This window comes from Theileria parva, chromosome 2 (assembly GCF_000165365.1).
Source record: "Theileria parva strain Muguga chromosome 2, complete sequence, whole genome shotgun sequence".
Classification (NCBI taxonomy): Eukaryota; Apicomplexa; class Aconoidasida; order Piroplasmida; family Theileriidae; genus Theileria; species Theileria parva.
This window is the reverse complement of record NC_007345.1, coordinates 1,244,267-1,271,357: the sequence shown is the minus strand read 5'-3', so window position 1 is coordinate 1,271,357 and position 27,091 is coordinate 1,244,267. Positions and strand designations below refer to the sequence as shown.

The following is a 27,091-nucleotide window of genomic DNA, read 5'->3' as shown; positions in this document are numbered from 1 at the left end:
CGGAAACCAATTATTGAGTAAAATTTTAACTCAACATTTTCAAATAATTTTTATAAAATAAATAAATTATTATAAATAATAAATTCGAATAATTAAGTTAAATTTGTATAAAATTAAGAAAATTTAAAAAAATTAAAAATTGGTGAAAAAAAAGGAGTGGTAAAAGTATGTGGAATGAGGAGATAAAATACAATGAATAATGACAGATTTTTGGAAGAGATAGAGCGTGAAGAAAAGTTGTTAAATTCGTGGGATTCCTTTGGAAGTTTAAGTATTTTCGACTATTTTAACCGGTTTAAGCAGTTGTCGGATGTGTTTGAGGAGTATGAATCTGAGTTTCCGGAGTTTAGTTTAGAGGTTTTGGACCATTTTTCCTACTTCGAGGTGGTTGAAAATGACCGTTTAAAACGACTAAAGACATTTCTGACCCTGTGCTACAGTGTAAAATATTCTACAAATCGCAAAATTTGCTATAAAATTAAAGAATCGCCTGAATTTCAAGTTTTTAGGGAAATTTTACTCTTTTACCATAATGACAAAGTTAACCACCCGGTCACGGGAGAAAATAATTTGCTCAATAAATTCCCAGTTTGGAGTAAGAATCTGAGGGAAATTAGGATAAAATTGGCTAGAGGATTATTGGACACAATTCTGGCTGGAAATTGTGAATTTCCGGCAAAATCAATCACCAATCAGCTGAAAAATGATATTAAAATACTCTCAACCCTAAAGAGAATTAAGGAATTACAAATCCCCGTCAACTCCTTACAACTCTTACTACCCTTCAACTCACTCGACGCCATTCTCTATCTCTACTCACTCAATATCATCACAGGTACCAACTTAACCATATTATCATCTGTCACGAGATTACACATTTTAACAATAGTATACACATTTACACACATTTACACACTAGTATACCCATTTATACATAGTATGGATAATTATGTATGGTTATTTGGGATTAGATGAGTTATGTTGGTCGCCGTGTATTGATGTGGATTTTGTGATGATGTTGATGGAGTTTGGGTTTATTCCGATAGGTTACAGGCTTGTGTTTCCGGCATTTGAACGTGTGATTATTCTACCGAAGATGCATCAATTCAGATGCTGCCTCGCACCCCTAGACATTAAATTACCCAAAAAAGCGCTCAAACTCAAAGAACAACTGCAAATCACCATCAACCAAGATTTCCACCAGGTACACATACCCCACCATACTTAATATTTTACAGTATTTTACAGTAGTTAAGTAGTTAAGTAGTTAAGTAGTTTACAGTAGTTTACAGTAGTTTACAGTATTTTACAGTATTTTACACTATAACAGTAGTTAACAGTAGTATATAGTTAAGTAAGAAATGGTAATACGGTTGATTAGGTGATGAAGGGAATAGTGGACAAGTTTGGTGAAAATTGGTTATATCCGCCGATACAACATGTGTTCTCACTAATTCATTTCTACACCAATTTGCAATCTTACATCACTGACAATAACACTATGAGTAAGGATAATGTGAATGGTGTGAAAATGGGTAAAGGGGAGTTGAGTAAGTTAATATCAGTTGAAGTTTGGAAAAATAAACAACTAATCGCAGGCGAAATTGGATGTACGTTTACCACTTTTACACATCCCCATTATTTCTATTTTTGCAACCTTTTGGTATTTATTTTACAATTTACAATTATTTTTTGGTAAATGTGTAGTTACTGCAGCAGATTATTGAGTTATTTTCCTCGGTAAATTGTAGCCCGATCAACTTTGGCATTTATTTCCAAAATCCCTTTTTTGTAATTATTTTTCGACCAGTTATAAATAGTTGTTACTACTGGCTGGGAATGACTGTTATAGTTGTGAATGGTTCTGTGTATACGAGTTTGACGGGATTTCACAGTGTGAGTAACAGCGGGAAGTTCCAATTAATCGCTCTGGCGGCTTTACTACACTTCAACGGTAAGAAATCGATGGTTATTTGGTGTAGGATTTGAGTTATGGGACTTGGGTATGCACTTGCCGTACAAGACTGAGATGGGCGCCAAATGTATCTCACGCACTTTGTTCATCCAGGACTTAAATCGATACAAATTCAACGTAACTTCATTAATCGCGTTTAAACTTTGATTAGGCGAGGAATCTCGAGATTCCGAAAAAATATAAAAATGACACAAACTCTACACAACTAATCAACGATTTCACAAACCTAATTTTTTCCAAAAATTATTAAATTATTTTTTATAATCATTTAATTATAATTATTTAATTCATAATTATTCAATTATAATCATTTAATAATGTAAAGTAAAATAATTGTTATAATGAGAATTGGCGTGATTGAGAATTTGAGGGAGATTCTGGTTGATTTGTTGGACTGGTACAAGTATGCGACTTTGAGGCAGCAGAACGCTACGATGTTATTTAGTGGCGGATTCCTGGGCCTTATCGCTGGCAGAATACAGCGGAAACGGAGAATAAAATCCGGCGAGTTCAGCCAAGACTTTGAGCTCGTCGCCTACACAGTTGAAGATGAAAAGGAATTCGAAAAGAATTGGAACAGACTGGCCAAATTCGCACAAAAACAACCAGGATACAAATACACTAAGCTCTATAAAGCCTCTTACCCTCAAAAGTCACCCATACACTACTTTAAAGTATAGTTTATATAGTTAAATATTTACTCCACAGTACAGTGGACTGTATCTATGGTACTGTAGCTAAGGTCGCGGGTTCGAATCCCCGTCCTGGATCACACTAATTCTACTATTTTATAACTATTTATGTACTGTTAATTGTGTTGTTAGTTGAGATTATGGCGTAATAAGGAGGATTTGGAGCGTTTCAGGGGTTTGGAGGATTATAAACTACTGAGGAAGAAGTTAGACGACAGCGCTAGTAAAGTACGATTTGGAAGTACTAAAGTTATCATTGACGATACCGTCAGAAGAGAAATACCACTCGAACCTAAAATCTTCACCTTGGATCATTTTACCTCCAAATAATTAATCAAACTTATTATTTTATTAATGTGTTAAAATTCTTGTTATTATTTTTGTGTAAAAGTGACAAGTACCTTGGGCAAGTAGTTTTTACTAAAGCATAATCTTCAAATTTCAGAAAATTTATAATCTCAATTTTTGTAAATTTTTGTAAATTTTTTAAATATTTGTAAATATTTTAAATTGTAAAAAATTGTAAATTGTAAATAATTGTAAATTGTAAATATTTGTGAGTTAAATATTTGTAAAGTTGTGTCGGATATTTTAAAGGATGGGAAAAGTTTGTTTTTGGGGTTAAATTTTACGTTTAGGACTACTACTCGATTTTGGGCGTTAAAAGAGGCTGTAATGAAGCTGAGCTTAAGAAAGCTTACAGAAAACTTGCCATGCAATGGCATCCTGATAAACATCAGGATCCAAATTCCAAAGTTAAAGTAACAACTCACCGAATTATCCCTCAAATTGATTCATTCAAATTTATTCAAATTTATTCAAATTTATTCAAATTGGTTGATAAAATTTGGGCTGAGAATAAATTTAGGCTGAGGAGATGTTTAAGAATGTATCGGAGGCGTACGATGTGTTATCTGATCCTGAGAAGAGGAAGATTTATGACCAGTTTGGTGAAGAAGGACTTAAGGGAACTGCTCCCGGCCCTGAACACGGCGGCTCTCGCACTTATGTCTGTATGTTTTCCCCTACGGTGCTTGCTCAATCGGATTTAGTTTCCTAGTTATCCCTAATTATCCATTACCCCACCAATTCTATAATTTGCAACCTATTGGTATTTATTTTACTTTTGCTATTATTTTTTACCAAATGTGTTGTTGAAGCAGCAATATGGGAGGATATTTTCCTCCCTCTATCCCTAAACTTTCAATTTACACAGTTAAAAATTAACTAGTTACATGGGTTTAATGTGTGTTAGACACTGGAGTGGATCCGAGTGAGTTATTTCGTAAGATATTTGGGAATGATCGTGCCTTTATGTTTGGCGGTGACGAGATGGGCGGCTTTGGTGACGTGTTTCACGTTACTCAGCCCTCGGTCAAATCCACCAACTATGAACTCGAATTACCCCTCACACTCGAAGAATTATACACCGGTACTCCGTTACGGTGTCACTGCGGGGCACCAGTTATTTACTCCCACCTAGCTATTAAGTTACCCAGCCCCATTATTTACTAATTTGCAACCTATTTACATTTATTTACATTTGTTAATTATTTTTTGGTAAATAAGTGGTTACCGCAGCAATATGTGAATTATTTCCTCACTCTAATCCAATCTCTATTATCTACACACTAATAGACAAAACTGATTAGGTACGGTGAAGAAGATGAAAGTAACGCGTAAAAGGTTTAATGGTAATAAACAGTATAAGGAAGAACACACTCTTAAAATCGACATCAAACCAGTATCTCACCCCTTAACACAATAATCTTAGGGCTGGAAAGATGGCACGAGATTAACCTTTGCCCGTGAAGGCGACCAACAATCACCCATGGCCACCCCCGGAGATCTCATCTTGTAATTTTTACTCAGTCCCCTATTTAACCCCATTATTTACACTTTTTGCAACCCCTTTACTTTATTTAATTATTTACTAATTAAATTTGGTAAATAAGTGGTTGAAGCAGCAAGATTGATTAGGGAAGAAAATTTATTTCCCGTAACCCGATCAACTTTTGCATTTATTTCCAAATTTCTATTTTTTACAATTATTTAACTAAATTGTTAATTTTAGTTGATAAATTGTTAATTCTATTGAATTTGTAGTATAATAAAAACGAAGAAACACATGAGGTTTGTCCGCGACGGCAATAACTTAATATACAAATTCACCGTTCCTCTCGTCAAAGTACTCTTCCCTCTATACCAATACTAATTATATACCAATTATATACTAATTGTATACTAATTGTATAATGATATAATAATATGAGTAGGCGTTAACGGGTTTTAATGCGGTGTTGACGACGTTGGATAATCGCAGGTTAACGATTCGTGTGACTGAGGTTGTTTCGCACAAATCGCGTAAGGTTATTGCCCGGGAGGGAATGCCACTGTCTAAGAACCCGAACGAACGCGGCGATCTCATACTCGAATTCGACGTCGTCTTCCCAGAAACACTCACCAACGAACAAAAAAACTCCATCACCAATATTCTCAACTAATTCTCCTATTTATACTATTCTATCGTATATATTACTCTATAATATACTCTATAATATACTCTATAGTATTGTCTATGGTATACTATACTGAGGTATATGGTTGAAGCAGCAGAAATGACTGGGTGAGAAAATTTATTTATCGTAACCCGATCAACTTTTGACATTTATTTTTTTCACCCATTATTCACAATTATTTTTTACTCACTGATTTTAGATGTGTAAATTACATAATTAACAGTGTAAATTGTATAATTAAATGTGTAAATTGTATAAGTAAATGTGTAAGTTAATTGTGGCGGAGATTAAAAATTACAAATTTTATTATATTCTCGAGTGGCGTCGGTCATGTTATCATCTTGGAGTTGTGGTAGAGTCGTGACTTTAGGCCTTGAAAACCGCTCCCTCAGGTTCCAACTGAACCAGTAACCGCTTTTCAAAGGACGGAACACAAAATCAAGCGCAAGCCCAGTTACAAGTCCCCAAAACACAAATAACCGAACACACTCCACACGCTTGGCAAACTCGTGATAACTCAACGACGGACGGTAAAATAACTTCTTACCCTCCTCCCAAGCCGATTCCAACTAAATCATTATATACAACTTTGTATTAGAGATGTATAACTGAGTATATTTATGGATAACTAGGGGTATTAATGGGTAAACCCTTAATAGGGGGAGAGGGAGCTAATTAACTATATAAGGGAGAGAGAGATACTTAACTATCTAAGGGAGAGAGAGATACTTAACTAATACCCCTAGAGGGAGCTATCTTAACTATACTTAACTATATACCCCGAGAGGGAGCTACTTTACTGTACCCCTAGAGGGAGCTATCTTAACTATACTTAACTATATAACCCGAGAGGGAGCTACTTAACTATATAACCCTAGAGGGAGCTAATTAACCATATACCCCTAGAGGGAGCTATTTTTACACTAATTAACTCTAACTATAGTATAAGACTAAGTAAACAAAGTAATAGAGTTAGAATACGTTCTCGATATTTTTGCCTTGGGGAGCTTGTCCTAGGTGCCGGGACTGGCTAAAGTTAAAATAATTCACTCGTGAATCGGGCAATGCCTTTAAAAATCCCTTTAAAATCCTCATCTAAAAATTAGAATTATTATATCATTTGAGTCCCCACGGGGATTCCAAACGCTAATAAACACACTAATAAACACACAAATTTACAAATAATATATAATTAATTTTAATTAATAATTGTATGTATGAGAGAATTGTGAGAAAATTACTTTAGTGACTTTTTCAAATTAGTCATCAGAAACCTGTAATTCACATTTTCCACCAGTAAATATGTAATTATATAAAGTAGCGTTACGTTGACCAGAATCCGGGGAAAAGAACGGGCCTGTTGAGCGTAAATTTAGGATCACAAGTACTCGGAAGATACTTCTCTATCCTCAATCTTCTATAAAACCTAACACAACACATTACACACTTGATTATTCATGTTATTATTTACGTTAATTTACATTTATTTACGTTATTTAGCTACTGTTAGAAGTGGAAAAATGTGTGAAAAGTGTGGAAAATGTGTGAAAATTACCATTCGCGTCGTCGGTTCCAGTTCCCGCAGAGTTGGTCAAAGAAAATTATATTTGTTCTTTGTTTCACTTTACTTTTACTTCTTTTACTCTTCGGTACTGCCATCAACTTAAACTTATCTTAACATTTTTCATCAATTTACATAAGTTTATCTCAATTATTTGTTTAACCTTTTACAGCGAAATTTTAGAAATTTGACATAAATTTTGTTAGAATCCAGAGCAAATTTTGACAGAATCCGGGGGAATCCTGGCCAAATGTTGAGGAAGTCTGATCGAAAAGTTGAGGAAATCTGATGGAGAATTTGAGTGGTAAATTAATAAATTTGAAGTTCCATTTTGAGTAAAAATGAAAAAAATAAAATTTAAATTTTTTAAAATTAAATTAATTAATTATCGCGCGAAAAATGATAATAATATTTTTACACATTTTCTTATGTTGTTGTAGTGGTTTGATAACTAAAGTACAAAACCCTGTTTCACTAGAGTCAGTTTAACCTTTTAATTCTTTCTACAGAAATTTATCCTCCAACTCACAAACACACAAAAGTTTTTTCCCACACATTTTCAATATTTTATATAATTATTATTAAATTATTATAATTATTATTGTAAATTGAGTTTATAGTTGATCAGACGTGGTATCGGCCGGTGATGCTGTGTTGAGAATAGATTCGTCGGAATTGCCTGAGATTAGTTGTCCGTACGGTCATCACATTACAGTTGTGAATGCGTTTATCAAGTGTAATCACGCTGAATTGGACGTGACTGAAGAGGTTTGGAACCTCTGCAGACATAAAAACTACTGCAAACTCAATGAATCAATTTATAAACAATGCACAGATAAGTCACCTCACTTCAAATATATACAATTCTCTTGCATCAAATGTGACAATACTCACACTAGTTATCTTATCCCCACTAATTATCTATTTTGCAACCTCTTTACTTTATTTACAATTTGGAATTATTTTTTGGTAAATAAGTGGTTACTGCAGCAATATGGGAATTATTTTCCTCAGTAAATCGTAGCCCGATCAACTTTCAACTAATTACACGATAATTTGATGGAATAAGTAATTTATAGTGTTGGGATATGACTGTGGCTTATTTTATGGAGTGGACGTGGGTGATGAGGAGATGTGTCAGATGTTATGTCTGAACTATGTCCGGAGTTGCACGTCACGGTATGACTTAGTGCCCAGGGAACACTTTCTCATGTGCCTCGCTAAAATGTTCTCAAGAAATGATATCAACATCTGCAAATTCCTTCCAGGTACGCTTTCACTTAACAGCCAATCTGACTAATAAATTTTAGACTCTAAATTAAAGGAATATAACTCTTTCAAACTTGATTATTATCTCAAACCAAGTATCCCTCACACTAGTCATCTTAACCCCATTATTTCTCAATTTGCAACCTATTTACATTTATTTACAATTGGTAATTGTTTTTTGGTAAATAAGTGGTTACTGCAGCAATAATGACAGAAATTTTCCTCTCCAAATCCTAGCCCGATCAACTTTGACATTTATTTCCAAAATCCATAATTTATGAATATTTTTCATTAAAATTGATCAAAATCAGTTATAATAGTTAAATATGCTGACTTGTTTGCAGAATACATATTGGAGAGTGTGGAGATAAATAACTATGAGTGGACTGAGTTGAGGTATAAGGAGGAGATAGAGAATCCGATAGTAATTATCTCACCGTTAAACACTGTACATAACATTATTGTACTTGTTAATAACATTACCAGTGCAGCAGCAAGTTTAATACTGCACTGTGTAGCAGAGAGTAACAGGAGAATAAAATTACTCGCCGACGTGTTAATAATTAGTATTGGAAATCACTCAACAGAGTTGGGAAAGCAAATTGTCGTCGGGTTAATAAAAATATCCACGGATGAGACTGTGAAGTTACCACTGGATCCTGCAGACGATTGGGTCATAGTACTCAAGAGTCAAACTGACGTAATCGTAACTACAATACTGCATGACGATAATAGTGTTAAATTAGAGTCCCGGGGACGGGTTAGTAGGGTTAAATTAGGGTACCTGGCCATTAGTAAGGTGAGAACTGACTCCACCCTGCTATACGAGAATGAAGTAAAGTATAAACAAACCAACGTCAGAGACGTGAAGTTGACCGTTTACTCCGTGCCATTTGTAACGCCAGTACATAAAATAACAGATCCCACCGTACACAATGTCACTCTCAACGGTATCCCACAGACCGAAATTTCAAATCTCAAACAAATTAATAATTAAATAATTAATTAATTAATGTGAAATAATGTGAAAATGTGAAATTATGAAAATTTATAAAATAAAGTAAAAATATGTGTAGGATTTGAGGGTGCGAGTGTTCTGAATAGGGAGAGCATGTTGGAGTTAATTCCTCACTATGACGTCTTGATGCGTTTTAAGGTGTCTGACGCCGCCGTGACTCTGAACATAATCACACTGGAGAGCAGTGTGATTGTCTGGATTAAGCGCATTTGCAAGTACGTACGCCGTGTAAACCTCATTAGTAAGCGCAACTGTTATCACCAGTGTGTTAACTCTTCATATTTGAGGGAGTGTCTTCAAGGTGACACAAGTCACTTTTTCAGCTGCTACAGGACCAAATCGGAAAACTGCGAAATCCTAAACCTCGTCTCACTCGCACACCTCGTCCTACAGTACAGAAATGATATTCTCACACACTACTTCATCACCAACACCATCAACAACAACAACACAATTAACAATATCAACACAATCAACAATTTTAACACCGTAAACAATTTTAACACTGGCAACAGAATTCGTACCGTAGACAATAACAACTCTCCTAACACTAATAACACAATTGTTAGTGGTAACACAGTGAACTCAGTTGGCAGTAGTGACACTAGTGACACTACTAATACTACTAACACAGTTAGTACGTTGAGAATGGGTTCGGTGTATTCGGAATGGAGTGAGTGGAGTGAGTGCAGCAAGATCTGTAACGACGACGTGAGCATGTCAATAAAGATTAGAAGGAGGTTAGTTTACTACTCCGGACACTCAAATGATCAAACTCTACAATCCGTCGAATGCCACAAAATCCTACCCTGCAACCAACTTTGCTATTATCGCACTGTAAACACTCGTGATGGCAACTCTGTCAACAGTAACACTGTCAATAGTAACACAGTTGGAGGTAACACTGTCAACAGTGGTACTATTGATAGAAGAGGAGTGAATGGTGTGGAGAGGGGTAGATATTTTTTTGTGTGGAACGTTGGTTGTAAGATGAAGAGGGAGAGGATCGATTTGGGCGACAAATTAATCACCGTGGCTAAGATTTATGAAGTTTCAGAGTATGATCAGAACTGCGATTACGATTTTAACTATTCCGCCTGCGATAGGCCAAATAACGACCCCAACGGACACAGACACTTACTACTCAATATCAAATGCCCCGCCACAACCAAACCCTGCAAACCAACACACACAATTTCTAACAGTAGGGATGCCGGAAATACAGTAGAAGATAGTGTGGGAGATAACACAGTAGATAACACAGTGAGTAATACATTGGGTAATAATGTGGAAGAGGGTGTAGAAATGTGTTTGATGTACAATGTTGAGTATGATGGCGAGAGTTGGGTGAGGGACGGGAGTTGCATATGTCCAGAAAATACAATTCCTTGCAACAGTAGTGAAGTATTCAATAAAGATTTTAGTGGTCCGTTACGGTGCTTGCTAACGCTTAGTTATGTAGTTCCCCTGACTACTTAGTCATCCCAGGGCCTCTTAGTTATCTCTCCTAGGGTTCTTAGTTATGTATTTATGTACTGTAGTAGTGTGTTATAGTACGATTTGTGTGTCTTTAGGGCGAAATTTTGTGTTCTAGTCCTCATTTCCCTCTCAACTTTTCCCCAATTTCTCCTCTATTTAGCATTAATTTCCCCTTTATTTACCCTTAATTAGCTTTATTTAGCATTAATTTCCCCTTATTTACCTCAAAAGTAGTAAAATAATGTTATTTTAGGGGTTGGGATGCAGGAGCATGTATCATTGAGTGGGTATGAGCGTCTGGTGGTACCGTTGGGATATATTAAAGTGCCAACTTTTGACTTCTTTTCCTCAGACTCACAACTAGAAAACTATTGCTCAAACGGTAATGTCAACTATGAAACACTCAGTAACGAATTGTTATACGTCAGCTGTGATAACATTGGCAATTATTCATCCAACTATACAGTATCAATAGCGGACTGTGTGAAAAAATGTGAGAGTATGGAGAAAGAGTGTGAGAGTGAGATGTCTGAGTTGACTGAGTTGGAGTTGATAAAGTGTTTAAAAAAGTTTATAAAAGAGTCCACAAAGTTTGACGTGATAGTGTTTAGAAATTACCTGGAAAAGTACTATAAAAGTGTGCAAATTGACGACATCAGCACCGTGGCACACTTAATCGACGCCATCTGCATCGACGAGAAGTTACACAACTTATGCCTCACCACCGTTAATAATATTGTCACAGAATGTAAATTCATACTCGAACACACTTTTCAAAACAACGTTAAAAAATGCCTCAATCGACGGGTAAAAGAGTTGCAAAAGGGAGAGAAGTTGCAAAATGTATATGGGTTTGGTTGTGGGTTTCGGAAAGAACGAAAAATTATTGGAAATGGCCTGATTTACTGCAAGGAAATTCATTGCCAGTTCTCAGACTATTCCAAGTGGCTCTCCAACCAAATTGATAACAGTGTAAATAGTGTACATAATAATACTAAAAGTAATGTGAGAAGTGGTAATTTGAGTGGTGTGGAGAAATTGTATGATAAATTGTATGATAAATTGTTTGATAAATTGTCGCGGCTGGGTGAGGGTTTGGATGAGGAGAGGATTGTGAGGGTAATGAACGAGTTGGAGACCAGTGTCAGGATAAGGTTCAGGAACGTAATTACCGGAGGTAAATCATGTCATAACATTAGTAAACTAATTCAAATATACCCAACCACATTTGTCACCGAGCTGGGTCAAGATTCCGATGACAACCAACACAAATTCTCAAGAATCATCCTCACCAATCTTGTCAACCCAAATGACACCGTAAATAATTCTGTTGCTAATGATAATAATGTGGATAATACTGTTGATAATTCAGTTGTTCTGAGGGATAGTGTTGTTGACGGGGAGGGTGGGATAAATTGTAGAATATATTTGGGCCAGAAGCAAATACAAAACACCAAACTCATTATACAAGTTTGTCTAATACTCCTCTCTAATCAGTTTTATTCACCTACTACCGCAGTTAGACGTAATTTTATTCCCCTATTTGGTCAAATTTCCCAGTTATATCACAATTGAATAGTAAAACAATTGAATATTGTTGAAAGGTGTTGTAGAGGAACAGGTGTAGTTGTCCTTACGGGATGATTCAGTGTAGTATAGAGGAATCTTTGAGGAGTAGGGACTGGAATAAGCAACTCTCGCTCGTCTGCAATAATAAAATGAGATCCATTCTCTTTCTCAATCGTAACTCATTCTACAGGTTTCCGTTACGGAGCTTGCATCCCCTCACACAGATTTATCCAGTTACCCCTATTGTATTTATTGTATATAGTTTTCTCCTCCGGGAGTTCTTAGTTATCCCTCCGGGGGTTCTAGTTTTACAGTTATTTAACCCTTTTAGCGGACCTTTCTCCGTTACGGAGCTTGCAAACGCTCACATAGTTATTCATTACTTAGCTCCCTCTTCTCTATGTAGCTCTCTCTAGGGGTACTTTATTATATACTCTTAACTATACTACAATTACTATACATAATACTATATACCCCTAGAGGGAGCTACTTAACTACTTACTATATTAATATAGTATTAATATTACTTAACTATATTACTGGGAACTGGGTTAGAGAACTCGAGGACCAGTCAATGGAGTAGACTGGTCCGAGAGCGAAATTTTTTTTCTTGCTGCTCTTTTTTCTGCGCAACCTCTTATCTTTACTATCCTCAATTTAGTCACATTTAGTACTAATTTACCCCTTAATTACCCTTAATTTACCTATAATTAGTACTAAATAAGTATAATTAGTGATAATATTGTGTAGATATTCGTGTTTATCGTTGAGTTATATAAAGGAGGACTTTGAGTCGGTGAAGGAGTTATGTAATGAGGACGATGGCATGACGTTTATAAGCTGTTCCGGGCAGACTTCGTTACTTGAAGTGTTTCTCATGGCCTCTTTCATGGCATTCCTAGGCATCACATCCTCCTCCATACTACTAACCTACCTACACAAAATCAAACACATCTCACTTCTCAATTAATCTCTCACACTAATTTTATTATTCACCAATATTTATTATTCACCAATATTTATTATTCACCAATATTTATTATTCACCAATATTTGTTATTCACCAATATTTGTTATTTACTAATATTTGTTATTTACTAATATTTGTTATTTACTAATATTTGTTATTTACTAATATTTGTTATTTACTAATATTTGTTATTTACTAATATTTGTTATTTACTAATATTTGTTATTTACTAATATTTGTTACTTCTCTGTGGATAATGTGTAAAAATAATTAAGATGTATGAGTCTGAAAAGTACAAGTGAATCTGAGCGCTGAAGGGTGAGAAAATAAATAATGAAATGTCTGGTAATTTTATTTTTCAATACTTTTATCCACTGCCTTAATCTCAGAAATATCAACACACACAACTCCAACAGTATTAATTCCCTTGGTAAAATTTCAAACAGTAGTGTTAATTCCCTTAAGAAACTGGTACGGAATACGGGGAAATGGGTAAGACTGGGTAAAACCGTGTTGAAAGAAAGTTTAATATCATTGTGTGATTTGGAATATGAAAATCCGTTACTCTGGACACAAAGTAATATTATCGGAGTCTCAGTCATTGCCATTCTCAACACTTTCATCCTCGTCATCGTCGTCAAACAAACATCCTCACTCTTCTCCAAAGTATTTTATACTGTCTACACAGTTATTCAATGTGACACAGTTTTGACCCGTCAGGGGCCAACATACTACAACAAAATTACAATGTGGCAAATAATTGTTTAGGGATTTGGTAGGAAGTATATGAACGGAGGCGGCTGGTGGTTGATGTTGAGTGCATTGGTAGGAATGTTATTTGGCATTTTCATGGGTGTGATTATGAATTATTCAATGATAATTCTGGGATTTAGTTTCATGCTACTCTCAGTTTCAGCGTTACTTTTGGGCAGGAGGGGCATGCTAGTGGGCGCCATCAGCGGCCTTGAAGTTGGAGCAGTTTTTGGCACAATTAACTCAGGGTCAGTGAGCGCAATTATCACAGAGGCGCTGTTATGTTGTTTTGCAGGAGTTGCCATAGGATTCGTGCCAATGTTCCCAAACATCAAAATCAACGCCAGATACATACAACGGTCACTCAAGTAAGTAAACACCCTAACAATGTTTAGGAATATCAATTCTCTCGAATCTAATCTTAAAATGTAATACTCTCACATTTTATACATTATATACATTATTATATATACTATGTATATACTATGTATATAATGTATGATATACATTATGTATATATGTATAGTATGTAGTATAGTGACTAGATTTAGAGTTTTGAACCACCGTCCACCTCCTCTATACTGGGCTCAACCATAGTTTTAGGTGTAGTTAACTTCCTTTTACACACTCTTTTAGCCTTTTTAACTGTTCTATTGTCACATTGAATTGTTCTCTTTACAGACACAGGACGTTCTACCACAGTAGGAGTAACTTGTGGATTCTCCAAATCCAGTCTCTCCATCCTTAATTTAGAGAACATAAGATACATTTGATTGTATCTCAGGTGGAATGCTAAATATTTAGGAAATTCCTTAGCATCCGACGGTAATTACCAGCATAATCTCTTGTCATACCAGACCTTACACTTAAACTTAAACTCAGTTACAACAATTAGTTCATACAATTCTACGTCACTCTCAACATAATTATACACTCTGTTGTCAGTATCTGTGAAGAAAGTTTGGCAATGTCACATCTTGAGGAGTTACGCTGTACCATTCCTCAGGATGGCAAGAAATTGCGGATATCCAAACTGAATCACTTGCTGATACATTTTTAACAATATTTTTACCGAATCCGGTGAGTATCATCAGGACACACCAACTTGACTGGCCAATCACATCCACTGGTAACAATACCAACTCATAGTAACATTTACACGAGTTAATTTAGTGTTAGAAGATGAAATTGATGGAAAATTGAGTGAAATTATGAATAATGCAGGGAGTGCGTGGTGATGTGTCGGAGTCACCGGACCTACACACCTGAAAACATATTTTCAAACTGTTAACAAATACTTTAACACATTAAAAAGCTCAACTTTTACCTTAACTTCCAATAACTATAACAATTTTAAACCCATTTGATAGAATAAAATTAACATTTCTGTGTGTAAAATGGAGCTGACACAACTGATACTAATATTATTATGTGTAAGTAAATAATTACTTTGTTAATTATGTAACAGATGTTTAAACTGGGAGCTACGGTGGACAACGGATTTCTGAGCCCGAAACTGACTGAATACGAGCCTGACCTAAGGCCCACGGTGTTAGATTTAAGACTTGAATTTTCTACAAATGAGTTTGAGCATTTGGACAGGGAAAACTCTGAGGAATACATTGCCAAGGAGGGGTTCATGTTTGACACAATTGTGGAAGTGTCACCGTTTGGTCCGATTTTACAATCAATTTACAAGGCTAATAACATTAGTGAATGTGTTACAAGAGTAATAAAGTACACTTTCTCCCATGAGATCACTGCCGTCTCATTGTTCTTAGTCAACGGCGATTTCAAGAGAATTGAGAAAATTAACTTCGAATGGAAAGAAGTTAAGAACCTAACAGTTGACATAAGTAATTATAAGAATTTGGACATGTCAAAGTATGTAATTCAGAATTCCAGTAGTTATGAGAAGTTAACTCCTGAGGAGAAAACGATATTAAGAAAGAATTTCCGTGACTACAAAACTGTCACAGTGTTACTATTCAGCAAAGTTGTTGAAACTAATCCTGACACGGGTGTGGTTACAGTAATTTGGGAAACTCAGGACACATTGTTGACAGCCTATGAAGTCTCAGTGTGCACATACTCCAACATGAAATACTTGACAATTTTACATAAAAACTACAATTACACATTGTTTATATGGGATCAGGGTGGGAAATGGGAAGATATCACAGAATCCAGGCTTAACATGAGGGAATTGAGGTTCTACTTTGAAGATGAAACTGATTTAAACTACGTGCAACAACTGACCAATAAATATGTTGTTTATTTGAATCAGTTTAAGTATGTGTTGGACTTTCATTTTGATGACAAATTGAGGGAAAAGTTTGGCTACAGACTGGCCAGGAATTTGCAGTACAATCTCCTGGAAAATGCTATCCAAATCCAATTCCAAAGTGGTCTTAAAGTAACTTTAAACTCGAGTGTTAAACATATTAAGCTGTTTTACCACAAGTTGGATCACGTGGTTAAGCGTGTAAACTCTAGGATCATGACCAGGAGACCTTTCCTGCAAATTCCAGAATACTACGAATTTGTCAATAATATTAATCTACTCAGTAAACCAGAGACTAATATCAGTCCAGAATATACTTTTATTAGCCATAGCGAAACCGACACCGACTCGGAAACTGGACATGATTACGACACTCCCGCTCCTGACATAACTTCAGATTCTCACGGAAATGAACATACTCACGGAAATGAACATACTCAGGGAAAATCTGATAATACTGAGGACCAGAGTGAAAATACTGAGGAACAGAGTGAAAATACTGAGGAGCAGAGTGTGACATCAGATGAGACGTTGGATGATACATTGGATGAGAGTGAGAAATCTGTGATTGAGAGTGAGACGGATACGTTTGAGGATTCGGAGGGGTTATCAGATGATACGGAAAGTTATCACAGGTACAACAGTGACTCAGACGACGAAACTAAGTTTGTAGAACTGAACATCTCAGAGCGAAAATCAAAACGGGGACATAACTACAGGAAAATTGACAAACTCGTCGAATTCTCATGCGTCCCAGGGTACGAATTCGTTAAAATTAGCGAATCTCCCTGTAGTCACAGTACTCTCAGTGGTTCTCCCAGTGGTCCCGGTGTGAATAGAGAAATTTGGTCAACGTATGACCAGAAAGAATCAGTAAAAAGGGTAAAATTGTTGGACAGTTTTAATACTAAATATCTCCTGGGCGAGAGGGACAACTACGACTATTTCCTGTACAAGTGGACGTCTGAAAGGAGAAACTGGGAGGAAATAACGCGTAAAAAGATCAGTTTGGACAATCTGAAGATGATTGACAGGGATGGTCTGGAGATCAGATACCCGCACATCATTGCTCACTTTGCCAAGTTTCAACTTAGCATAATTCCGAGAACTCAGTGTCACAAATTACTCTACAGAAATCAGGAAATCTGGAGCAAGGAAATGACGGAACTGGAGGAAATAGTAATTAAAATACTCGAAGATAAAGTTAATTTGTACCTGAAAAACAACTTTGTCAAGAGGTTTGACCTCTTCAATGACAGAATGTTCCTCATCTCAGAAGGGAATTCCATACACAAACATTAATCTCATTCTTAACTATATAATCCTAACCAATGTACCCCTAGAGAGAGCTACATAACTAATACCTCTAGAGGGAGCTAAATAACTAATACCCCTAGAGGGAGCTATTTTACTACTTAAATATATACCCCTAGAGGGAGCTAAATTACTAGATACCCCTAGAGGGAGCTAATTTACTGTACCCCTAGAGGGAGCTAAGTAACAAAGTGATAGGGAGAGGGAGCTACTTAACTATATACTCATAATACTATATACTCTTAACTGTATACATAAAATACTGTACCTATAGGAAATATTGAGGGGTAAATGGTACATCTAGTGTCAGAATTTGACCCTGAAAACTGCTTAATTCGGCCCAAACAACCTATACTATTAACATTTTTTAGGCAAATTCAGTGCTAAAATTTTTATTCTCAAGTGTAATTCTGTGAGTTTAATAATTTCTAAACCCATTTTCATAGTGATAATCCACTGTAAGGAGGAGAAAGATGAGAAATGTGTAGGTTTGGATGGGGAGGAATGTGTTAAATTTCCCCATCCGGAATGGGAAAGAAGTAGTTGGAATACAACTAAAACTTGCTCTTTTAACTGTTAGTTAATAGTTGGAATCATGAAGTTTCTTATATTGGCCCTGGCCACTGTGTTCTTCCCCGGGGCCTTCGCCGACCCTGGAAAACTTGACTTGAAACCACTCGGATTTCCCCTTTGGGGAAAACATGGCGAAGGTGACCCAACTGACCCGCAGGGTAAGTGTCCCCTTGGCTCTCTCCCAGACAGAGTATTCCTCCATAAAACTTTTAAGAAGGGTGAGAAATACTTCACCTGGGTCAGACCAGTTCACAACATGGTGAACGAAGTTGTCTGTGATAACCATCCCGTATGGAAAGGAGCTGACAAGGAAGTACTCTTGGACTTACACTTTGTAGGAGAACCAAAAGGTAAAAAGTTTTTACACTTGGAACTGTTACATCCTTTGGGTGGTCCCGTCCATGTGTTCCTCAAATTCGATCCTCCCACTACTACTACTAGTGGAACTCCTACTGGTGGAACTCCCCCCGCAACTCCCCCCGCACCTAAGCCTGTTGGTATGCCCGGATTTGTCGTTGGTGTTTTAGAGTTAATGCCCGGTCTTCCTGATCTTGAAGGACTTCCAGCACATCATCTCATGCACGCACTTAAGTTACACTCTCCTCCACCAGTACCAGCGGGACCAGCTCCACTAGGACCATCACCAGTTTAAGATTACTCCGTGAGTAATGTTAAGATTTAATGTTTAAATTGTTTGGTATTAAACAAACGGGACTTTTGTTTAATCGTGTGTAATTACACATAATCTCAGTCCTATACATGTATCACTCCTACACATTACATAACACACACTATATTTACTATACCCCTAGAGGGAGCTATATAATTAATACCCCTAGAGGGAGCTAAATAACTAATACCCCTAGAGGGAGCTAAATTACTATATACCCCTAGAGGGAGCTAAATTAACTATATCTTAACTATATAGGGGAGAGGGAGCTACTTTAATATATACCCCGAGAGGGAGCTAAATTAACTATATAAGGGAGAGGGAGCTATATAACTATATAAGGGAGAGGGAGATACTTAACTATATTCTTAACTACACTATATATAATATACTATAGTATATATTGTATATGTATAATAGTAGGAGTATCCTAGGGTATATTACACACTATAAAGTAAGTTAACACTGATTCCAGTACTAAATACTCTTTAATACTCCTTAACACTCTTTAATAGTATGTTAGAACTCTGGAAACAGTATGTACTATAGCAATTATACACCTAATTAAGTACTCATAAACCCAGACACCTACTACCTATACACTATAATATATATTATATACCATATACTATAGTATGTATGTTATGTATAGTATATTAGTTATGGGTTTGTTTGGTTCGTATGAACGAATTGATAATTTCATGGTGGAATTGTGTGAGTTTATGTTCTTCGCGTGATCTTTTACCATTTTCTCTTCTGCAGACAAAGTATCTATCCTTACAGAAGATGACAATTTCGTCAGTTTCCTTATCTGTGATCATCCTCTCAGCGACAGGTTCACCTGGTAACCGTTCCCAAAGTAGCTCAGGTCCAGCCGTTATAACACTTGGTTTCTCGTCAAAAACGTTAATTGTAAGGACTAATCCAGGTTTAGAACCGCTTTTGGAATCCTTTGAAATGTCCACTACGCCGCCAGACTCTGGGCCTATGTATTGGATTTTAGTGTCCAGAATTCGCTCAATTCCGTGGTCAAACACTAGTTTAAACTCGTTTTTCACAAGGTCAAACAGGATACAACTCGGATACCCAGACCAGAAACAGTAACAAAACCGCCAACTCTCCACGTCGTCAAACATAATCTCATTCACCTCAAATTTGAACACTATTTTCACCACCAACTCGTTAAGTGTTACTTCACACTCTGAAATATTGTGTTTAACATTGTCAGAATCGATAAAGGTAAAAAGTGTAATCTTAAACCTTGAGGAGGTAATGTTAACCCAGGGTTTATTCTTACCAAATTTACAATATAACACTGGTAATCCATTCACCAACTTAGCCTTATGCTCATACTCCTTTCGGACCATAATTATTACTAATTTTATTGTTAATTATTGGTATCAAGTTAGGATTGGTAGGGCTAGCACATTCTTACACATGGATTTTGAGTGTTTAGTTTACATTTTAATTCACCTCAATAACACTTTATAAATGATATTTACAGTGTTTATTAACAGTATTTAGTGTTGTTAAGAGTGTTATGAAGTGTTAAATAATGTAATTGAATGTACTATGTTTATGCTACTATACTCTTACTACTATACATATTATACATAGTATATATACTATAATATATATAATATAATATATATATATAATAAGTGGTATAAATAGTGATATAATATATATAATATAATATATATATATAAAAATGGTATAAATAGTGATTTAATAAATGTATTTTAATATATTAAAACAGCTTTAAATAGTGTAAAAAAGTGTTAAAAAGTGTAAAAAAGTGTAAAGATGTGTAAAAAAGGAGTAAAATTGAGTGATTAATAAAAGTAAGAATGTTCTTCGGGCCAGTTGAAAGTGTACCGTTGTCTCATGATGGCTAGTGTGTACCCTAGCGATTCTTTAAGTTTCTGTGTATACTCTGGATAACTTTTCTTTAACTCGTGGTATCTCTTTACTACTTCGTTGATGTGGAGATTATAGTTTGTGCCTCCAAAGGTCCCCGAAACCTCCGGGTTTAAGGCTAATTCTTCCATTAACTCGTAGAGGTGATCTTGTAAATCTTCCACTTGGTATAAAACGTCAAATAATTCTTTAGTTTCTGTTAAAAGCTGTTGTAACTTCACGTGTGGTATGTCCCTGGCTACTCGTCTTAAACGGTCAAAATTACCAGCCCAAATGTCCATATTCATCGTCAACTGCACAGTGTCGTGCCAATTCGATAATAAAACCCTAGCAAACAAATTTTTTAACTCATTATACACTTCCTCTGTCTGACCGTCAACACCTTCAATGCCTAATTTTTCCATCTGTAATCCCGTTTTCTCAGTTTTAAATCCCATTTTATCACTTTGTAATCCCGTTTTCTCCCTTTGTAAACCTAAATTATCATTTTGTAAGCCAAATTTCTCGGTTTGTTGAGCGGTTTTTTCGGTGAGTTTCTGGTTTAGGTGGAGCATGTGTTGTAGTTCTTCGCATTTAACGTCTGGTAGTCCGTCGCCGCGGTAGGCGTAGTGCGGCGGCTCCTCATGGTGATGACTTGAGTAATTAAATACTGAAGCCCTCAGAGGTAAGAATTTAAGACTGGGAATAACAGAAATCCGACGGAATCCACTCAACACAACTGATACCATCACATAACAAATTTTTCAAAATATTCAAAATATTTAATTTTATTTAATTTTATTTAATTGATTAAAAAATTGAAAAGTTAGTGAAAAAATTGAAAAAATTGGAAAAATTGAAAGTTGGTGAATGTGTGATGTGGCATTGTGGCATTACAGATTTTTCCGTTTGGAGAACATTTTGCGGTTATAAAATTTGTTAATTTGGTCAGTGACTAGGATTAGTGCGAGAACGCCCAGTGTTACGGCAATTGCCGGGAGTGTGATTTGGTCCTTTCTGATCCTTCTAATTACCTTTTTACATATTATATACTCTGTGCTATCTTCCTCGTCACATTTTATATGCTTAGTCTCCACTTCCTTCAGTAGAAACCCCAAGTTACAGTGGTACACATACCTGGCATCGCTCTCGAAAACTAACTGATTATTTTTATTTAGTTTACATAGTTTTCGTAGCTCCGTAATTAACCCCTCGCTTTCCATAAACTCACTAAATCTTATACTCCTGACCCGCCTAGGACAGCCGCATTTCGTCTCCTTTATCGTTGTCACACGCACACTCCTTCTTATCTCCCACTCTTCACTATTATTATTATCATTATTAGCAGTACTATTATTACTATTACTACTATTAGCAGTATTAGCAGCAGAATTGGTACTGTTAGCAGCAGTATTGGTAGAGTTGGGAGTGTCTGCTGTGGGTGTGCTGGTGTCATTTACACCATCACCAACACCGTTGACGAGATTGGGATACTGTTCTAGAGCGTAATAGACCCAGTCGGGATAGGGTTTACTATTTGTAGAATTACTTTTTGTTACTCTGGTGACAACGGGTGCAGCAAGAGTTGTGGTGATCCAGCCGGAGTTACACCTGGGCAGGTGTGTACAAATTTGTATCTCAAGTGTGCCTAGGGCTTGACGAGCACAGGGGGGAACGGGGTTAATAATTTTACGTGTCCTGTAACGAGTGGGAATGTGATCAAATCCGATGCAGTTGGAAGTGCAATCTGACCAGTCAGACCACTCACCAAATGAACAAATTTCACTCTTAAATTTACATAAAACATAACCAAATCCCAAATTATTTCCACTCACAAACTTACATTTCTCGTTAAAATTGTTCACTTTGCTCTTGATTTCAGGGGTTACCACGGGATCAACGGGTTCCTCTTGCCCATTGTTTCCCTGATTTCCCCGAATTTGATCATTTTTAACATTGTTAGACGGTTGAATTGTGAACAGTGTATGTTTGCATGTGTTTTTGGTTGGTTTGGTGTGGATTTGGCAGGTGTCCTTGGTGAAATTGCAGAGGTTTAGGCACTCGATTTGATTATCCGACGCCTTAAATAGTTCAGTGCATATCTCAGTCAAGCCAACATCTAATCATTCAGTTAATTATGAAATAATTAGCTAAATTTAACTAAATAAAATGTGTAAAAATGTGTAAACGTGTCTTATTTAGTGTGTAACTAAGTGTGTGTAAAAATGTGTAAAAATGTGTAAAAATGTGTAAAAATGTGTAAAAATGTGTAAAAATGTGTAAAAATGTGTAAAAATGTGTAAAAATGTGTAAAAATGTGTAAAAATGTGTAAAAATGTGTAAAAATGTGTAAAAATGTGTAAAAATGTGTAAAAATGTGTAAAAATGTGTAAAAATGTGTAAAAATGTGTAAAAATGTGTAAAAATGTGTAAAAATGTGTAAAAATGTGTAAAAATGTGTAAAAATGTGTAAAAATGTGTAAAAATGTGTAAAAATGTGTAAAAATGTGTAAAAATGTGTAAAAATGTGTAAAAATGTGTAAAAATGTGTAAATGTGTAAGAATGTGTAAAAATGTGTAAAAATGTGTAAAAATGTGTAAATGTGTAAGAATGTGTAAGAATGTGTAAAAATGTGTAAAAATGTGTAAAAATGTGTAAGAATGTGTAAGAATGTGTAAAATGTTAAATAAAATTACTAATGTAACTAAGGAACTATGTAGTAAATAAATGAGTATAAATAAGTAAATAACTGAGTGCAAGCACCGTAACGGAGACCTTTACCGAATTGGCATTTGAGTTTGTTGAATTCTTGTTCTTGTGTTAATTTGTCCCTGATGCAACTGATTAAATTTGCGTCAAACTGCTCACAGTGCTGCTCAATCTCTTCACACAAGTCTATACACTCAGTGTCCAAATCCGTTCCCACGCCCCTCACGTCAGCACATTCAAATTCCTTCTCTAAACACTTTAATTGAGTAATTTATTACCTTCAGTGTTATCGGAGTGTACGGGGCCGTTTTTACAGTAATTTGGTAACTGTTCGTCTGGCAAATTACTTATCGGAGGGTTCCAATCCTTCAAATTGTCACTCTTTGGACAGTGAAGTTGTTTATTATTTGCCAGAGCAACGGTGTAAATTGATTTATCATCCTTTACCAAGGGAGGATAATTAAGTTTTGGGCATATTCCCGAACCCCGCAACTCCTCAATCACTTCCTCCACTACTCTCTCACTTACAATTTTGACTCCCTCAATCACACTGTTGACACCCTGAGTCACACTGTCAACACTATCAGTAGAATTGACATAGTTGATAGTTTGTATATCGTCTAGAGTGCAGGGTTCGGCGTTATAGAGTGCGCAGTGGCAGCTGTGTGACTGTGTGTCGAGCCAGGAATTCCTGTAAACTGCCCTTGTGATAAAACATTTGTTGGTGATAATATTTTCAAAATTATCAATTTTGGCCTGTAAATTCGGAGTAAATTTACACCTTTTAAAGAATAAATTGGCACTTTTGTCGTACAACTTGAGATTACTCACGCACTTTATGACATTTGCTTCTGACGCACACTTTTTAAATATTTTTACACATTCCACAGTGCAAAATTCGTCATGGTACTTTGTTACTCCCGTAATACCACTGCAATTATTATCCACGTCAGTGTGCAGATTAGTTAGTTTACTAGTACCCGGGATATCCTGAGTTAACAAATTGTTACCCCTGGAAACTTTTATAAACACGTTAATAAACAGTAAAAAGATGATAAAATTCATTTTTTCCCAATTATTATGATTGTGTTGAGAGTTACCCGTAACACCTAATACCCACAGGAAAACACAACACCAATACCACTTAAAACCCCTAAGAAATAATAAATAATCCATAATTAAGAGATAAGTAACTCTAAACTATACCATTTAAACCCTTGAAGAGGCTGTAACAACTACTAATAGTATACTATTAATATACCTTAATATACTCTTAGTACTATACATATACATATATTATACATAGTATACATAGTATACATAGTATACATAGTATACAATATAGTATATTATATATAGTATAGTATTATAGTAGTATAGTATTAGGTAGTTAGGGTACACAGTATTCTAGTCATAGTGTTATAGTATTCTAAGAAGTATATTATAGTATTCTAGTCATAGTATTATAGTATTCTAGTCATAGTATTATAGTATTCTAGTCATAGTATTATAATATTCTAGTCATAGTGTTACAGTATTCTAAGAAGTATATTATAGTATTAGAAGTATATTATAGTATAGTATTATAGGTATAGGTATTAGGTATATTACTGAGTATATGTATACTGTAGTACTAAGAGTATTGTAGTGTATTATATACTTTAGTATACACTAAGATAAAACTTATTCCAGTACTATACACCAATTAATACTCCTCAATACGGTTGTAATAGGCTTAAATAATGTATAATAGAGTTGTTATACTGTGTAATACACCTGATTTACTAGCCATAAACCCAGACACATAATACTATACTATATATAATATACCATAGTATACATAGTATATACCATAGTATATAATATATATAATATATATATAGTTAGAATATTAAATCTGTAGCATGACGATGTAGTTGAATTTGCAGATGGGACAGATGGTGCTTTTCCTGAGCCATGTATCGATACAGTTCTTGTGAAACGAGTGTGTGCAGGGCAATCTTCTAATTTCCGTGCCCTGCTGATACTCTTCAAGGCACACAGAGCAAGATCTTAGGCTCTCGTCAAGCTCCAGTGGGTCTGACGTAAAACTATTGACAGGGAAGGATTCGATGATTTCAGGCGGTAACTGAAGTTCCACAGGCTCTACTAATGTGATTGACTGGGTTGGAATTGTGGAAATCTGGTTCAGGTTCAAGTGCGAGTCACTGTTAATCCTGCTGAAACTGCGCGTGTCAAAACTATTCACACGGGAATTATCTCTACCATTTGTTACAAAAATGTAATCATTACCAATAGAGTTACGAGGCGTCACATTCCTCACATCTCTCACACTGTTCACATTGTTCACACTGTTGACAGGGTTCACACCATTTACTCTGGCAATATTCACACCGTTAACAGGGTTAACCCCGTGCACATTAACCCCGTTATCGGTGTTAATGTGTTGGAAAGAGTTGAATGTGGGTGAGTTCTGAAGAGGTGTTAGAGTTGTAAATTTTACCCGTAGTTGCGACTGTATTACGTTGTGGTACCTTGAAAGTTCCTCATGGATTCGCATTATCTCCGAATGCCGATTCGTCAAGCTTATCTAATCCCAATCTTAACACATTAACTAATTGTTAACTAAGTAAATAAACGAACTAAGTAAGAAATGAACTAAGTAAATAAATGAAGTAAGAAATACGTTAGGGATTGGTGATGAGAGTTGTCGATTTGGTGTTGTGTGGCGATTGGTTGAGAGTGGTTCGTTGTTTCGATTCCGTCTGGAAATTTGATCATTTCTGTAAAAAATCACAGGAAAGCTCGAGTCTACAGAGTGTTAACAGTTGTGTCACTTACTCCTTCGAAGTCTATTCGGACCGATTCTAGGGGTATTTACAGTGTTGTGGGACTGCTGGTATAAGTTGTCACTATAGTCAATATAATGCTCAACCACATTTGTGTTCATTTTTATCCAACAAGCACCGATCTTGATCAGATTTTTAAGGTCAAATTTGCCGACTAGAAAAAAAATATTTATTTAATTTTAAAAACATTTTTTATAGAAATTGAAGTAATTTAACAGAAATTTTAATAATCTGACAAATTTTGGAATAATTTGACAGAAATTGGATTAATTTGAAGTATTTGAGTAAATGCTCAAAATTGAATTTTATATAGTAAAATCAGCGCCGTAACGGTTAAATAAAAGTGTAAAAATGTATATAAAATATGAAAAAGTGTAATTAACTAATTTACCTAATGGAAGGATAAAGTGTAGAATTGCATAAAATGACTGTCAAGGGTGCGAATCGCAAATTTTCAAAATATTGAACAATCTCGAGAAAACACAAATTTAACCGATTCTTAAGCTTAGTTTAATTTTTTCTCTTAGATTATGGAATTTTTTCTCTTAGGTTATGGAACGTGTCGAATAGAATCACACATACTTAGATCCAACATTAGATAACTTTAATCATGAAAAGTGATATATTTCACATTTTAGAAATTGACGTTCCCCTAAACGGTACACAACAATATTTAATTTAATTTAATGAAAAATAATTTAATAATTTGATTGGAAATAATTTAATAATTTATTAGATGGCGGGATGAGGAGGTATTGGTACGGTTCGGTATCGACGGACGACGGCGTGGTCAAGATGATGAGGATTAATGACATCAAGGACTGGGAAACCTTCATAAACCGGCGCTCCGGCAGAATTCTCGAAAATAACCAAATCCTATCAAACTACGAACAAAACTTCAATAAAAATAAACCTAACATCTTTTTCTAACAAAACATTAATTTCACTAATTTTACCAAATTTGCTAATTTTACTAATTTTATTAAT

At 35.5% G+C, this 27,091-nt stretch overlaps 14 protein-coding genes across 14 annotated transcripts; 8 read left to right on the top strand and 6 right to left on the bottom strand.

The window, feature by feature from the left end:
• Positions 1-11: 11 nt before the first annotated feature.
• Positions 12-2,225, top strand: TpMuguga_02g00627 (Leucyl/phenylalanyl-tRNA protein transferase family protein; the record flags this gene model as incomplete). Its single annotated transcript, XM_061305419.1, has 6 exons — positions 12-835; positions 972-1,204; positions 1,382-1,610; positions 1,853-1,954; positions 1,983-2,092; positions 2,127-2,225. The coding sequence occupies exons 1-6, from the start codon at positions 193-195 to the stop codon at positions 2,223-2,225; spliced, it is 1,416 nt and encodes a 471-aa protein (XP_061161386.1). The 5' UTR covers positions 12-192.
• TpMuguga_02g00626 (uncharacterized protein) lies at positions 2,212-3,037 on the top strand (the record flags this gene model as incomplete). Its single annotated transcript, XM_760099.2, has 2 exons — positions 2,317-2,649; positions 2,800-2,997. The coding sequence occupies 2 exons, from the start codon at positions 2,317-2,319 to the stop codon at positions 2,995-2,997; spliced, it is 531 nt and encodes a 176-aa protein (XP_765192.1).
• An 81-nt stretch (positions 3,038-3,118) lies between these two features.
• On the top strand, positions 3,119-5,190 carry Dnajb13 (chaperone protein DnaJ; the record flags this gene model as incomplete). Its single annotated transcript, XM_760098.2, has 8 exons — positions 3,119-3,274; positions 3,306-3,428; positions 3,536-3,680; positions 3,923-4,099; positions 4,320-4,411; positions 4,442-4,524; positions 4,774-4,855; positions 4,944-5,171. The coding sequence occupies exons 1-8, from the start codon at positions 3,266-3,268 to the stop codon at positions 5,169-5,171; spliced, it is 939 nt and encodes a 312-aa protein (XP_765191.1). The 5' UTR covers positions 3,119-3,265.
• A 267-nt stretch (positions 5,191-5,457) lies between these two features.
• TpMuguga_02g00624 (uncharacterized protein) lies at positions 5,458-6,288 on the bottom strand. The gene is made up of 2 exons (XM_760097.2): positions 6,168-6,288; positions 5,458-5,755 (listed from the first exon to the last, which is right to left on the bottom strand). Exons 1-2 carry the CDS (start codon positions 6,279-6,281, stop codon positions 5,474-5,476), a joined length of 396 nt encoding a protein of 131 aa, XP_765190.1. The 5' UTR covers positions 6,282-6,288; the 3' UTR covers positions 5,458-5,473.
• Positions 6,289-6,423: 135 nt separating this feature from the next.
• On the bottom strand, positions 6,424-7,009 carry TpMuguga_02g02460 (uncharacterized protein; the record flags this gene model as incomplete). Its single annotated transcript, XM_061305577.1, has 3 exons — positions 6,742-7,009; positions 6,514-6,612; positions 6,424-6,460 (listed from the first exon to the last, which is right to left on the bottom strand). Exons 1-3 carry the CDS (start codon positions 6,843-6,845, stop codon positions 6,424-6,426), a joined length of 240 nt encoding a protein of 79 aa, XP_061161385.1. The 5' UTR covers positions 6,846-7,009.
• A 137-nt stretch (positions 7,010-7,146) lies between these two features.
• On the top strand, positions 7,147-13,052 carry TpMuguga_02g02470 (putative integral membrane protein; the record flags this gene model as incomplete). Its single annotated transcript, XM_061305578.1, has 10 exons — positions 7,147-7,226; positions 7,257-7,288; positions 7,376-7,627; positions 7,827-8,015; positions 8,058-8,111; positions 8,361-8,966; positions 9,093-10,460; positions 10,767-11,983; positions 12,127-12,272; positions 12,833-13,052. The coding sequence occupies 10 exons, from the start codon at positions 7,147-7,149 to the stop codon at positions 13,050-13,052; spliced, it is 4,164 nt and encodes a 1,387-aa protein (XP_061162160.1).
• A 285-nt stretch (positions 13,053-13,337) lies between these two features.
• TpMuguga_02g00619 (putative integral membrane protein) lies at positions 13,338-14,842 on the top strand (the record flags this gene model as incomplete). Its single annotated transcript, XM_760092.2, has 4 exons — positions 13,338-13,718; positions 13,821-14,173; positions 14,590-14,630; positions 14,751-14,842. Exons 1-4 carry the CDS (start codon positions 13,386-13,388, stop codon positions 14,840-14,842), a joined length of 819 nt encoding a protein of 272 aa, XP_765185.1. The 5' UTR covers positions 13,338-13,385.
• Positions 14,843-15,273: 431 nt separating this feature from the next.
• TpMuguga_02g00618 (uncharacterized protein) lies at positions 15,274-17,391 on the top strand (the record flags this gene model as incomplete). Its single annotated transcript, XM_760091.1, has 1 exon — positions 15,274-17,391. One exon carries the CDS (start codon positions 15,274-15,276, stop codon positions 17,389-17,391), a length of 2,118 nt encoding a protein of 705 aa, XP_765184.1.
• A 607-nt stretch (positions 17,392-17,998) lies between these two features.
• TpMuguga_02g00617 (uncharacterized protein) lies at positions 17,999-18,628 on the top strand (the record flags this gene model as incomplete). The annotated part of the gene is made up of 2 exons (XM_760090.1): positions 17,999-18,134; positions 18,504-18,628. The coding sequence occupies 2 exons, from the start codon at positions 17,999-18,001 to the stop codon at positions 18,626-18,628; spliced, it is 261 nt and encodes an 86-aa protein (XP_765183.1).
• Positions 18,629-19,302: 674 nt separating this feature from the next.
• On the bottom strand, positions 19,303-20,013 carry TpMuguga_02g02455 (uncharacterized protein; the record flags this gene model as incomplete). Its single annotated transcript, XM_760089.2, has 1 exon — positions 19,303-20,013. One exon carries the CDS (start codon positions 20,011-20,013, stop codon positions 19,303-19,305), a length of 711 nt encoding a protein of 236 aa, XP_765182.2.
• Positions 20,014-20,380: 367 nt separating this feature from the next.
• TpMuguga_02g02010 (uncharacterized protein) lies at positions 20,381-21,352 on the bottom strand. Its single transcript, XM_061305508.1, has one exon. It carries the CDS (start codon positions 21,292-21,294, stop codon positions 20,482-20,484), a length of 813 nt encoding a protein of 270 aa, XP_061162158.1. The 5' UTR covers positions 21,295-21,352; the 3' UTR covers positions 20,381-20,481.
• On the bottom strand, positions 21,329-24,320 carry TpMuguga_02g02615 (putative integral membrane protein; the record flags this gene model as incomplete). Its single annotated transcript, XM_061305596.1, has 3 exons — positions 21,329-22,664; positions 23,322-23,504; positions 23,534-24,320. The coding sequence occupies 3 exons, from the start codon at positions 24,318-24,320 to the stop codon at positions 21,439-21,441; spliced, it is 2,196 nt and encodes a 731-aa protein (XP_061162159.1). The 3' UTR covers positions 21,329-21,438.
• Positions 24,321-25,131: 811 nt separating this feature from the next.
• Positions 25,132-26,799, bottom strand: RLIM (Ring finger domain protein). The gene is made up of 5 exons (XM_061305512.1): positions 26,496-26,799; positions 26,097-26,258; positions 25,942-26,066; positions 25,759-25,845; positions 25,132-25,728 (listed from the first exon to the last, which is right to left on the bottom strand). Exons 2-5 carry the CDS (start codon positions 26,203-26,205, stop codon positions 25,147-25,149), a joined length of 903 nt encoding a protein of 300 aa, XP_061162157.1. The 5' UTR covers positions 26,206-26,258; positions 26,496-26,799; the 3' UTR covers positions 25,132-25,146.
• On the top strand, positions 26,509-27,067 carry TpMuguga_02g00614 (uncharacterized protein). Its single transcript, XM_760087.2, has 2 exons — positions 26,509-26,763; positions 26,841-27,067. Exons 1-2 carry the CDS (start codon positions 26,715-26,717, stop codon positions 27,032-27,034), a joined length of 243 nt encoding a protein of 80 aa, XP_765180.1. The 5' UTR covers positions 26,509-26,714; the 3' UTR covers positions 27,035-27,067.
• Positions 27,068-27,091: the final 24 nt, after the last annotated feature.